This window comes from Cornus florida, unplaced genomic scaffold (genome assembly GCF_030987335.1).
Source record: "Cornus florida cultivar Cherokee Brave unplaced genomic scaffold, ASM3098733v1 CherokeeBrave_3.0.0_Hap2_Chr03, whole genome shotgun sequence".
NCBI classification, from domain to species: Eukaryota; Viridiplantae; Streptophyta; class Magnoliopsida; order Cornales; family Cornaceae; genus Cornus; species Cornus florida.
This window is the reverse complement of record NW_026775573.1, coordinates 14,756,940-14,770,202: the sequence shown is the minus strand read 5'-3', so window position 1 is coordinate 14,770,202 and position 13,263 is coordinate 14,756,940. Positions and strand designations below refer to the sequence as shown.

At 34.5% G+C, this 13,263-nt stretch overlaps 1 protein-coding gene and 1 non-coding gene across 2 annotated transcripts; one reads left to right on the top strand and one right to left on the bottom strand.

The window, feature by feature from the left end:
- The first annotated feature begins 354 nt into the window (after positions 1-354).
- Positions 355-428, top strand: TRNAT-AGU (transfer RNA threonine (anticodon AGU)). Its single transcript has one exon. It is a non-coding gene; the product is annotated as a tRNA-Thr (tRNA).
- A 520-nt stretch (positions 429-948) lies between these two features.
- On the bottom strand, positions 949-9,307 carry LOC132299621 (exonuclease DPD1, chloroplastic/mitochondrial). Its single transcript, XM_059796361.1, has 4 exons — positions 9,129-9,307; positions 7,649-8,311; positions 1,413-1,618; positions 949-1,328 (listed from the first exon to the last, which is right to left on the bottom strand). Exons 2-4 carry the CDS (start codon positions 8,233-8,235, stop codon positions 1,117-1,119), a joined length of 1,005 nt encoding a protein of 334 aa, XP_059652344.1. The 5' UTR covers positions 8,236-8,311; positions 9,129-9,307; the 3' UTR covers positions 949-1,116.
- Between the last annotated feature and the right edge of the window lie 3,956 nt (positions 9,308-13,263).

Here is a 13,263-nt window from a genome sequence, read left to right as displayed (position 1 = left end):
GAAAAATATTTTCAGAGGAATATTATTACAATGGAGCCTAAGAACCAGTCTGGCATCATTCAACTTGGATTTTCTCTTTTATTGTACTAGTAAAAAGAAGAGGGGGAGAAAAGAGAAGGGGAAGAGTTCGAACCGCACATAGACAAAAATTTGTGACTACTTTACCTGACACCCCAACCAGAAAAAAAAAAAAAAAAAAAGAAGAGTCTAGTTAGTGATGAAAAATGAAGATGTGTGGCACTACCATTCATGATAAAATGAAGCCCCACATATATACTACCATACAGTGTGCAAATTAATGACCTCTGGATAGTATTAGATAAAATTATAACTTTCTAAAGGAAATATCAATCAGCTTTCATAGCTCAGTTGGTTAGAGCACCCGTTTAGTAAGCGGGAGGTCTTGAGTTCGACTCTCAATGAAAGCAGGCTATTATAAGTTTTTTTTTCCCACCTACCCTCACTTGCCATTCAATCCCTTGGTTCATATACCTTTTATTTTTGACATGCTCATCCAACAACCTCAATCCACCTTTTTCTTGATCATAAGAATACTATTGCTTATCAACTGCTTTCATGATTCATCCAGTATCAAATTACCCCATATCTGATGAACCACCATCTATCTCATGATTCAACCATTTGAACTTGATGCCTAAGAACCAATTCCTTGTCACTAAATTAACAGGTTACTAGTAACTGATCTTTGTACTAATAGAAGATGGACAACAATAGAGCACACCGGCAAATTGGGAATCATACAAGTCATCAATACAACAACAACCACCAAGCCTTTTCCCAATTACTTGGGGTCGGCTACATGAATTCCGTGTTTCCATTCCGCTCTATTTACAAGTTGACAGTCATATCCAGAATAGCTGCTATTATAATACTTCTATTATTCAGACATATATTCTGTGTCAGCATATGGAAACATAAGAAAATCTATTGAGACTGAATGAATAATGGCCTGAAATTTATCATTGATAAGAATGAGTGAAATAATCCAACAAATAGTTATTACAAGATATACAAGTGACAACAAAACTACACTGAATAATTCTTCTTCTTCTTTATAGGTTAATCAAGTCTGAGGCTCTAAAAGATCTTTCAAAACTACTTCTTCTTCTTTGGGTTACTGGAGTCTGAGGCTCTAAAAGTTTTTTCAACAAGGCCAGAGATTGGCAGTTTCAGGTCAAAAGTCAGCCTTTGCAGAATCAATGCTAATGCGTCCACATCTGACATGGCTCGGTGAGCTGGACCAACTAATGGGATTTCATAACACTCACGGAGGGCTTGCAATGATGTTTTTGCAGGAACCTTTGATCCTGTTGACAAAAACAACCAAGTCAAAATCCTGAGATACACAAGGGGAGAGAGAGAGAGAGAGAGAGAGAGAGAGAGAGAGAGACCTCCCAACTTCATCGCTTCACGTGCCAGAGGAAGTGTGTCCAGAAACAGCCAATCTGAAGGAACCTCAAATGAGTGGCGAGAGAATTCATTATTCAAAAAGGGAACATCAAAAGTACGAGCATTGTGAGCAATCAACACTACAAATCCACTAGGTTTCTGGCGGCTTCTGACATACTGCAGCAAGATTGGGATCAGCTCGTCCATCCTACACAAAATTCATGATAGTAAGATTACCACAAAATATATTCAATTTTTCAAAAGCATTATGTTTATTGATTGTACAATGCTATGCAATGGAAAACATATCAACAATGACAAATGAATTATTCCCACTAGTCAGTTCTGATGGTGCTGGTCACACTAAAAGGACCAAGTCAAACAGTAACATCCAGAACTTAGCATTCCTATTTTGTAGTCAAATCTCCATAATGATGATCATCATAATAATAATAATAAAAAAATGAAATATATATATATATATAATTGTTTTACATTCCAAAAAAATAAATTTTATATTTTAAGGAGATTCTGAGACGTGAGGAGGCAAAATGGGCAAGACGATGAGTTGGGCCAGTTGGCTGAAGGGACCTGCTTAAGGTGAAAGTAAAGTGTCCCGACTCCCGATAAGGAAGCAGGAGGGATTACGTAGCAATGAGTTCTGGTAGCGGAGGCTGTTTCTTTTTGTATATCGAAAATGGGTCTCACGTATAGGTCCCATAGACATAACGAGGCTGCAGCTGTTTGAGTTGTATGCCCATAGACACAGGAGCCTTCCCAGTCCACAAAGCTCAGGCTACATGGTCTGACCTACAAGGCTATGATTTGTCCCAGGATGCTGCAGCGCCTAGACTGCAGAACCACAGGCTTGTATTATTGGGCTTATGACCAAAAAGGCTGTACATGTACAACCCGTATATGAATCAGGTGTGCCCCTGGGTATTTGAGTTGCCTTCATTCCGCTTCAGCATGACCTGCATTGGTGAACAAGGGACGATGCCACTTGGCCTGCCGATGCTTTTGTCTTACTTACCAAGCCAAGGCCCTCAGGCCATTTCATAAGGTCCAATAATGCCTTCTAGAGTTCTCTGAGAGTGATAGCACGCCATAAAGGCATGTCACACTGCTCGGGCACCAAGCCAGTTAGGCAGACTGGTTCCTGCTCTGTTTCAAGAAGGCATACAGTGTTGGGGCAAATTGCAAAGAAAAGAGTAGGGGTCCAGATAGCGTCTTACTAGTCTGGCGATGTGGCCAAGTAAAATCCAATGAGGCATAGGAGGACCCCACATATCCTGTACCTTTGGGTTGTTCGTGTCCTTGTGGGACCACTTTTAGTATTGAAAAGGTTGTCTACAGTACTGTGTAAGAGAAATTAGAAAATAAATAAAAAGTAAATGGGGAGGAGAAAAGGATATAAGTAAATCTGATGTGTGGTAAAAGAATAAAATAAAAATCTGACATAATGTAGAGCACTCGAATGTAAATCTTGTGTCACACCTACTACAATGAAAATTGCCTCCACCTCCTATATTCCAATCTAACACTTACAAACTCAAAATAATGGCCAGATGCGAATTAGGTATAAACCATCATACATAAAAGTAAAATGCAAGGCCGTACATGATATCAGAAGGTTTCCATGCAATTGCCATCATAAGCTATTTAAATCAACTGCATATGCAGTCTAAATCTAGAAAAGTTATTTCCAGCGAATTGGTTTTTGGTATCACAATCACTATCCTTCCATGTGGAAGGTATCCTTTCTGCAACTTACACCAATCAAGAAAAGAGAGTTTCCACTTCAGCTAATGTATTTTTATGTCTTTTCTCCAGAATTCATCCAAGATAATTTCAGCTTTCCACCTAAAGCTATTTGACTTTCACCAATGCAGTCTCATCCATACTCTGTGTAACGACCCACTCCACCACATGGTATGATATTGTCCGCTTTGGGCCTGAGCCCGCACGGTTTTGCTCTTGGGCTTTACCCCAAAAGGCCTCATACCAATTGGAGGTGACACACTTATATATAAGCACTTCATATTTCCTCTACCCAGGCGATGTGGGACTGTGCACCCATAGCTCACCAGTGTGGTAGCCTGACAGTGTCTCTCACACCTGCCCACAGCACACCTACCCACAAGGTCATCACACTCTGTTAGTTTCTGTTGACCTTTTCCATTCACTTTTCTTATCTTATCTGTAATCACCTCTAGAGGTACTCCAAAACTTTTAATGTGCTCAATCCAGATATAAATTTCCCCCCTTTTCAACTACCATGCCCCTGGAAACTCATTTATTCTTTCTCACCCAACTTGCCAATGTATAAAGCATCTTATTTTATAAATGTATGCATGCTAATATTTGGTCAATCAGAATGCATCCGTCACTTAATTGCCAGGAATTGCATCTGCTTTCACCACACAACTTTAGAGACTATGAACAGCATTCCCCTTTATCTCTTTCCCATGAATTATAAAACCAAACTACTGTACGCAGTGGTTTCAGCAGGATCTCATATTTGCCTCTTAACATGGACTTCCAAATGTGTGAAGTACTCATGTCCGACAAAGGATACCTGGGAAAATTTATTGTACATGTCTGATCAGGCATAACATCAAATAAGCATTTCCAATTGCACATGAAACCTGATATTTCTATTACATTATTACTTCGTAATGACGTTCGCGTGTTGAACACATTACATAAATATGCCATTATACCTTAAAAAATTAAATTACCAGTCACAATGTACTTGCATCTTGGGGTGTCCTTGTATTTGGACCATCGATAAAAAAACTGACACTTAGACACAGCTATCTAACCCACCTAACCAAATCCATGCAACAAAGCAGTTTGCCAAACCTTACTTTCCCCTTTTTCCCAAGATTCCCACACCTTACATTTTGTACAGGACTCTAGGCTCAACTAATTCTGAGGAACTGATAAGAGTGTTAAATGGCTCGCCTCTGGTCATGCCAAGCTTACTTAGTCTTGCATTCCAGGTTAGTTAAACTTGAGGATATAGTGACTCGTCCTCCTTTAATTGTTTCGGACAATGTCAAAGAAGTGCCTTGTCTTCTAGAGAAGCAACGCTCTTTGGAAGAGATGAAAAGTCAACTTGTCTGAGGCCTTCTTGGAGCTCCTCAAAAGGGATTCCTCTGGTCCCTGTCTAGGATTTTCAAAGAGCTTCTGGACTCCTATTCCATTATGTGTGTATTATCCAGTATCAACATGTTAGAACTCTATTGATATGTCATTCTAAAAATCTTTTCATCAGTTCATCAATTAGTTCCAAAAGTTCATCGCATGATATGTTATATATCTCCGTTAGACCTCCACTCCTTAGAATGAAAGTTACCAAACCAATATTTCCACATCTAGTTACATCTCTTGATTTTTGCTCAATAGCCCTCTCTCCTATCCTCGTGGTATGGCTCATAATTAAATCAACTGATAAAATAAGTGATTGACGTTTTCCTTCATTCTAGCACATGTACCCCAATTTTCTCCTAAACCAAATGAATCTTTATAGATTTCAAACTTTCCTCAACACTTAGGAAGGACAAACTACTTATGACATGCATTTTCCACACCTCAAAATAACAAACCATGTCCATATCCATTTCAATGATCAAAGAGACAGCACCTTTCAATTAACTCCCCAGCTAGATTTAGCAAAAAGGTTCATTGGTCTATCCTTAATCCTTCAGTTCTACCTTTTAATCTAGTGTGTTTGTTAATTTCCCCATTCCCAGCCTTGCAAATTTAGTTACAGTTATATAAGTCTAGTCTTATATGGCAACTTGAAATAAGAGTCGTTTCAGTAGTAATGAAATCAAAACATATCAACATGAGAATCCAATATTATCTATTTCTGGACATAGGCTGACTGTCACAAGTGCCATTTATCAACATGGATACAAGTGTCAGATACGACATCTCCCCACAACTAGACAGTAAACACTGACATAGCTACAATGACATGTTTGACTGTAATTATGGAATATATATACATGTTTAACACATGTCCATATGCATGATGTGCATAAAAGACCATGAATAGATTTGTCCCTTATAGACATGATAATATATGGGTCATAGGAGAACTAGGGACAATATCATATGTACCCTTTATAACATTATTACATTCTTAATGATAAGGATAATAAGTATACATTATAGTTGTCAAGTTGGGATTCCTATCGTGAACTGGTATATTTTTCTCAATTACTAATCATATCAAATTGTGAACATAAGATATGGTGACAATTTTTTATTTATTTAAAAAAAGAACAAATAATAGGGAGTATAATAAAGACAAAAACTGTATTGTAACCATGAAGAAAATTGTAAAGAAACAAATCTAATGATGTGATCATGCCATCTAAAAGGTAAGGCGCTTCACTTCATAAAGCGAGATGTGGGTCCATGCCCCACATCATTGTCATCTTCACGGTCTCCTTTTTGTCCTAACATCTTGATTTCAGTCTTCACAACATTCTACTTGAGTGTTCTGATTTTTACTGCTCCTTTCGTTTAAATATTCTAAAAACATTTAAAAAGTTTTCTTACATAATCGGGAACTTGTATGCTCTCAAAACTATTAACATGACTTCTGGTCAAGAAATTTTCATTCAAATAAACACCACCCATATATAAGTTCTCACAACGATTACACTTTAAATGCATCCTATTACCTGATCACCAAAATAGGAAATTTATATTACCACGCTTACCATCATCAATATGGCCAAAATGTTCCCACAAAGGATCAAGCCTTTTCTCCAAAATGACATTTCTCAAGAAAAGAACACAAATGAACACAAAATCCAAAAAATGAGTACAAGTTGATAAGTGAAACACTCAGTCACCCTAAAAGGCCCAACAACTAAACTTTTTCAACAACTTCAATAGTTGGCTCCAAAAGAATCCCTTTACAAATAGAATTACATTGCAGAAAGATTTCACTTTAGAGTCTTATAGAGAGACATGGGTTTCTTCATCTCTTGAGAATGAGAATGGAAATATCTAATATAATAAAAGAGAAAGAGAAGGTGGGAAATATATAAGTTGGCCCTAAAAGGATCGAAAGATCCTTAGAAGACTTTTTTTTTTTTTTTTTTTTTTTTCTTAGTTGGTACTCACACACACATGCCTCCATGGAGGCTTGAACCCTTGACTTCCCTTTGGAAAGTAAGGGTCGAATACCGCTAGGCCACTGGCCTGTTGGTTCCTTAGAAGACTTTTTATAAAGCAACAAAAAGAAAGAACGAAAAAACGGGCTCCAGGCAATAGGACCCAACTGGGCCTGACCTAGAATCAACCAAATTGACATGAATCAACTGATTCGGGTTGATTCTGGTCAATGCTACCTGTTTAAATCGATCACGGGATGAATAGAACCATGCACAATTTTTCTGCAAATTTTAGAAGTGAATAGAAGAGCAAACTTGTTAGTGTTCAATCAAGTTTCAGGCCCATGTAAACAGTCTGTGTTGTGTCAATAAGTGGTTAACATGTTAATCGGCAATATGTGGATTTCTCCAGCATTTCATTAATATACTCAAAGTTACATTTGTGTTTATGTCTATAAATCTGGCATGAGTTTCTATATTATAAGCAGAACAAAAGCAAATCAAGCAACTCAAGCTCACTTGACCATTGGCTCAGCTAGAAGCTCGCTCATGATTGCCTCATAACTTGTGAGATAAATGAGTTAAGCTTAATCAAATTTAGAAGCTTATTAACCTAATGTGTACGGTTCAAACTCAACTCAGTAAGCTAACAAGCACTCTAGAATTGAACAAGAATCCAAGCTACTCAAGCAAGGCTCAGTCAAGACTCGCTTGAGATTGGCTTGACAAATAGACAAACCAAACTTGATCGTATTTGGAGCTTATTAGATTTTTCAAGCCAAGTGAGCAACCAACTACTTGACTTTACAGCCCTACTGAAAAATTATCAACACTTGGAATTTGATCATAAACTTGCCTCCAGACCATTTCTTACATGAGGAAACTTGTTACTTTGACAAAGCAAACCGAAGTTTATCAGAGAAATTAACAAGGAATGCAAATCAGCAGAATTCCAAAAATAAAGAAAAAGATTGACATAAAGATAAAACAAGGGCTAATTCAGGCCAAAAATCAAGTAAATTCAAGTGTCTTATTTATGGGCTCATTTTAATTACCATCAATAACCCAAGATAAAAATCAGCAGTAACAGAATAGGATACCTTGGAATGCCAGGCCTGGTTACCATATAGGTTGAAATGCCGTGGATATGTGAATTTGGCACAATGCATCCAGGATTTACTAGTGTCTGAAAAGTGCTATTTTCACCCCCTCCAAGATCTCGAACTGCAATCTCGATAATCCGTCCATCTACTCTGCTAAACCCAGTGGTCTCAATATCAAAAACAAGAAAAGTTATGAGGCTGCTAAGATCTTTGTTCTCAGCAATCTTTTGTTGAATATCACAGTACTGAATTCTTTCAATTTTATTTATTTCGGATTTATTTATATCTACTTTCGTGCTTGTAGAAATTGTTCCATCTGATACTTTATGACTGATGTTTGTTTTTCTTCTTAGGGTGTTTTTGCTTCTTCCTTCTGCTTCCGTACTTGCAGGTCTTCTGATCCATCTCCTGCTGTATCCTCCTTCATGCCCATCATAAGTATTGGAACCAAGAAGCTTAAAGCTCGAACCGCATCCATGATTCTTATTTAACTTGTGAAAACTTTCCCACCAAGAAGTAGCTGAGGTGAAATGTCTGCATCTAGGGGCTTGCAAAATTGAAAAGCACATTGCAACTGATCTCATCTGAACTCAAGTACTACCACAGAAAAAGATTCCAACTGATAAAGAATTCTGTAACTCATAAATAATTTACCATGATCTGCAGATGAAGTTACAGCAAAATTAAATTAAAACAGAATAATAGAAAACCTGTTGTGGTAGACCTATAATAGGACATTAATTGAATCAAGCTCAATTGCACCACAATAAATATTTTTAAGATCAACCATATAAGAGAGAAAAAAAAATCATATAACTTAGATTGTAACCCTTTAAATTCATGAATTTAGGATTTGTAACATAATAATGGAGTTTATAAATTGGAAATTAGGGCTCAGAACTTGCCCCAAAATGAAAAAAAAAAAAAAAAAAAAAAAAAAAAAAAAAAAAAGTTCACTGTTAAAGAAGTATATCCAGCAAAGGAAGGACCCAATAATTGAATACTGCAAAAACCTAAGAGAACAAGTCTATCAGGTCATAAAGGTTGTGAAACAATATTTCCACACAGGATTATATTCCTCAGCATATAACACCATTGAGGAATGAATTTTAAACAATCATTCTTGAAACCAGTACTGTTTGTATCTTCAAAAGCTCCCAGAAACTGAAGAATACATATTTCCAAACAAGACCAAAAATGGGTAATACCCAAATGACATAACACCAAATGGGACATCATTTACTCGATTAAATCCAAATGAGATCAGTTTGGAGAAATCAGAACCACTAAATCAATGCAAAAAAAAAAACTGACAATCGAGGTGTGAACTTTAATCCCAAATCAGTAGCAAACAAATCAAATACTCTATCTACAACATTTGTAAATCAATCTGTACTCGAATATTCATGCTCATAAATAGAAAATAACAAGACTACAGCGATTCGAAGATGAGATTGATAAAGAGCGAAAGACATGCCTGCTAATGATTCGAAATGTAGAGCCTCCTTTGTTCAAATTTCAAAGGATCATTCTTCGATTATGCGCGCTTAGATATATAAATATATGTATATACACATGGATAGCTTTTTAGAGAGAGAGAGAGAGAGGTGGAGTGAGAAACAATTCCGGAGAGGTCATGGGCATGGAGGGTGAAGAAAGTGGAGTGTTCGAAATTATGCCCCGGAAAGTGCGGATCCAAACCCAGATCCATCCCTCTCGGGCCTATCACTCAGCAGTCCACCCCACGTTTAAGAAACCCTTTTTAAAAATAAAAATAAAAAATTAAATTTTTTTTTTTTAAAAGAGTTAATTGCAAAAGGTCATAAATTGTAAAATATTTTGTGTGTAATAGAATTAACCCTCCTAAATTATTCGAATTTCACATGTAAACAACAATGTAATGATTTATTTCACTGTTAAATTAGTTTTTTAAAATCATTATCCTTAAAATTAATTACATAAAATAAACCTTTTACATTATTACAAACATATATTTCTATGAACTTGTAGTGATTTTTATTAATAACTAACAGAATATTGATACACTAAAAAAAAAGACGAAGTGGCTTTGATACGGTTTTCCTATAGTTTGGAAAAAAATTTATTTAATTAATCTAAAGAAGTAAACTGAAAATAAAGTGACTGGGAATTTTTCTTGTGTTTTAGAAATGATAATGACTTTTCCTCACGTTTCCATTAGATTAATGTTCAAAATCAGGTGATGATAGCCACGTTACTAAACTAAAAATTTTAAAATACTGGGGTTCACTTGATTTATAACTATAGAAATAATTTTCTATTTTCGAAAAACTAAAATCATATAATTGTACCAAAAATTATGCTTAGTTCAGTTTTCCTCAATTATAAGTGTCTTTTATAATTTTTTGAAAATTGTTATCTGTTTTCAGAGTTTCTGATAATTATTTCTAGAGTTACAAACCAAACATGTTTTAATTTTCTCTCAACTATTATTTCAATAAAGATTAAATTTAAATTTGAAAATAAAAAGATGAAATAATACTCTATTGACATCTTCCAACACAAATATGTTATCTTCAGTAAGCTTTCGTGCAATTTCATCACCAATTATTTTTTAAATTTTATCCTTTTAAAAGATGAAATTTATTGTGATAGACACTTCAAATAAGAAATCTTGATCAACATAGAGAAGATCTTTTGTAATTGATTTTTTTTAATAAGGTTGTGAGTTTATTGAATTATTGAGTAATGGTATTGCGAGAGCGTTCTTGTAATAAGTCTAAAGAGTTTGCGCTTATTAGTCACACAATTCCTATTTTAAGGTTAATTAAGAAAGAATTGTTCGCAATTAAAGAAACAAATCAAGTTTTTTTTTCTCTTGTTTCCGCTTTCTCCCTTTCTCTCTCTTGGTTAACAATCTCAACTAATCTGCCCCTTCTCTCTCTTGGTTAACCCTCAACTAATTTGTCTTTCACTCTCTATCTCTTGGTTAACCCTTAACTAATTTGTCTTTCACTCTCCATCTCTTGGTTAACCCTTTGTCTTTCTATCAAAGAGTTACTTCAATTGCATTCCATCCTTCCTCACTCACATACTAGGTTTTCATAAGTTAAACTTCATCTATCATATTTGTAACATTATTTCATTCTATTTGAGATTTTTTATTTTTTATTTTATTTCTTCGCATTTTTGAGCTTTGGAATAACCTCGTCACAAAAATTTAATTATATTTTGATATATTTTTTTTCTTTTATTTTTCATGTTTTTGAGTTTTGGAATAGCTTCATCCTAGAAATTTTTTGTGTTCAAACTAAGATATAGAAATAGGCAGATTGGTTGAGGGTTAAGCTAGAGGGAGAAAGAGAGAACATGGAGGGAAGAGAAAGAAAAAAGTTTGATTTGTTTTCTTATTTGCAAAAGATTCATTCTTAATTAATTCTTCTCAAAATTCCTAAATATAGAAATTATGTGACTTATAAGTGCGCTCTTTAGACTTTTTGTAAGAGTGCTTTCGTAATTATTATGCAAAAGGGTTATTATTATTATTATTGATTTTTATTTAATTATTATTATTGATTTTTATTCGTACGTCTTTACATTTAACAGCATTAAAGTATTCTCGAAAATAAGAGTTGTGGTATTCTTGTCTTCCGGTGAGCCGTTGAAAAATGCCATTTGGGGACATCAAGGCCGTTGATCAGGTGGAATCCTGTGGTGTTGCGTGTGAAGCTCTGTTACTTGTATTTGTGTTGGAGATTCAATTCCGTTACAAAAAGTTTGACTTGTGGGGGTCTTGTGAGTGACTCTAGCAAGCCAAGCAAGGAATACGAATCTGATTGACGTAACTTGTAAATAATTCTCCACCAAATTTTATTTTATTTTTTAGATGGACAGCTCCATGCAAAATTATTTTGTGGGAAAATCAGAAAATGTAAAATAAAAATAAATAAATCAAATGGCTTAGACCGGGTGATTTTTGACTTTTTGAATTTATTTTATTTTATTTTGTGCGTACTTTTTTTTTTTTTCTCTTTTTTTAAAGATCATGGGTTTCTTTTTTACTCATCTGGTTTGAGAATATGCTGATTGCTGATTCTCGTATCTGATTTGTTTCAAGACTTCAAGGATGAGACAACTTTTAATTGCTTAAAAATGAAAATTGGAATAAAATTTAATAGAACCTATCTGAATCTATTGAAATGAAATTCCTTCGATAAGTATTTACCCATCAATCATAGCATTCCAACATATGTATCTGAATTTTTGCACTTTATGTGACACTTGTGCACAACGCTTCAACAAGGCAAATCCACGCAATATGTTATCCACTTGAGAGCATTGCCTTCAAGCATAGACGAATCTAAGCATTCACATGGGGAGGGGGCATTTTTTAATATAATTTTAGTGGGAACAATTTCAAAATTTTATGAACATAATACAAAAATGTACAAATTTAGAGGTGTAAAATGCAATAACAAAAAAATTGTTACACCGAGTCATCCTTCAGTGTTCATGTGCCCTTGTTCGAATCTCACTTTCTCTTAATTTGCCAGCATAAAAAATAAAAAATAAATGTCTATGTTTCACTACATGAACATGACTTGCACTACTTCCTTAACAAAAATAATACAATAAGAAATTTTGAACCAAAATAATAAATGGTAAATGAGAGGTATTTTATGAATTTGATTTTAAAAATGTTGTGAGACCCCACTAGAGGAAAAAAGACTTGCGTCTTTTCTGAATTTTGACAATTTTATTTGGTAAATGAGTTAAAAAATGAGAGATATATTTTTTAAATTTTGGTAGTTTTTCTTTCGGTCTTTTTGAATTTTTTTTCTTAAAAAAAAAAAAAATTAGTGGAGGCACTATTATAAATTATTGAAATTTGTGTATAAAAAATATATAAATAACATAAATTCCAATAAGAGCAATTGCCCCATTTGACCACCGTGGCTCACAAATGTGTACTAAGGTTTCACAACCAGTATCTCAAAATAAAAAGAGATGGCTTGAATTAAGAATGACGGTATTGTTCTGGTAATAAAGGGGCCGGGCCAAAAGTGCCCCCCAACCTTTCGATTCCTCTCTTTCTCAATAAATTACTAACCATTGCCAAGATAATAAGAATAAAAAATAGCCTTAAATTAGTCATAGAATTCCATACAAAAACATTTGTGACTTGCTTGATTCAGTTTTTTGAAAATTCAATTATAAAAGACTTGTTTTTTAAAACTGTCTTTTATTATTTTCTGAAAACTGTTTTTTATTCTCTGAATTTTTTAGAACCGTTTTCAAAATTATAAACCAAAAAAAACAATGAAAGAGAAAGAAGAAAATAAAAAATCAAATTACTATCCGTGCGAATTAATTATGTTACATTTGGTTTCAAGTGCAAAGTGCTCTGAAATAAAATCAATAGGTAAAGAGCTGCACCAAATTGAACTAGGCCTGATCTAAAAGGCTAGAATCAACCAAATTTGAACTATCCTAACAATCTCTTTAAATTAACCTATTTTAATTTAATTTTTTTTTATTATAGGTATCTTTATAGCTGAGTAAGCTAGTATTGGTGAATTTTGAAATGACATACTCTTTGAATTCATTCATCATAGACATACACTTCTTCTAAG

Coding starts and splice junctions, on each gene's coding strand:
- LOC132299621 (XM_059796361.1), bottom strand. CDS start 8,235: ATGAGATCAGTTGCAATGTGCTTTTCAATTTTGCAAGCCCCTAGATGC. Junction 1,619..7,648: donor ACCAGGCCTGGCATTCCAAG/GTATCCTATTCT, acceptor AATTTTGTGTAG/GATGGACGAGCTGATCCCAA. Junction 1,329..1,412: donor TGAAGCGATGAAGTTGGGAG/GTCTCTCTCTCT, acceptor TTTTGTCAACAG/GATCAAAGGTTCCTGCAAAA.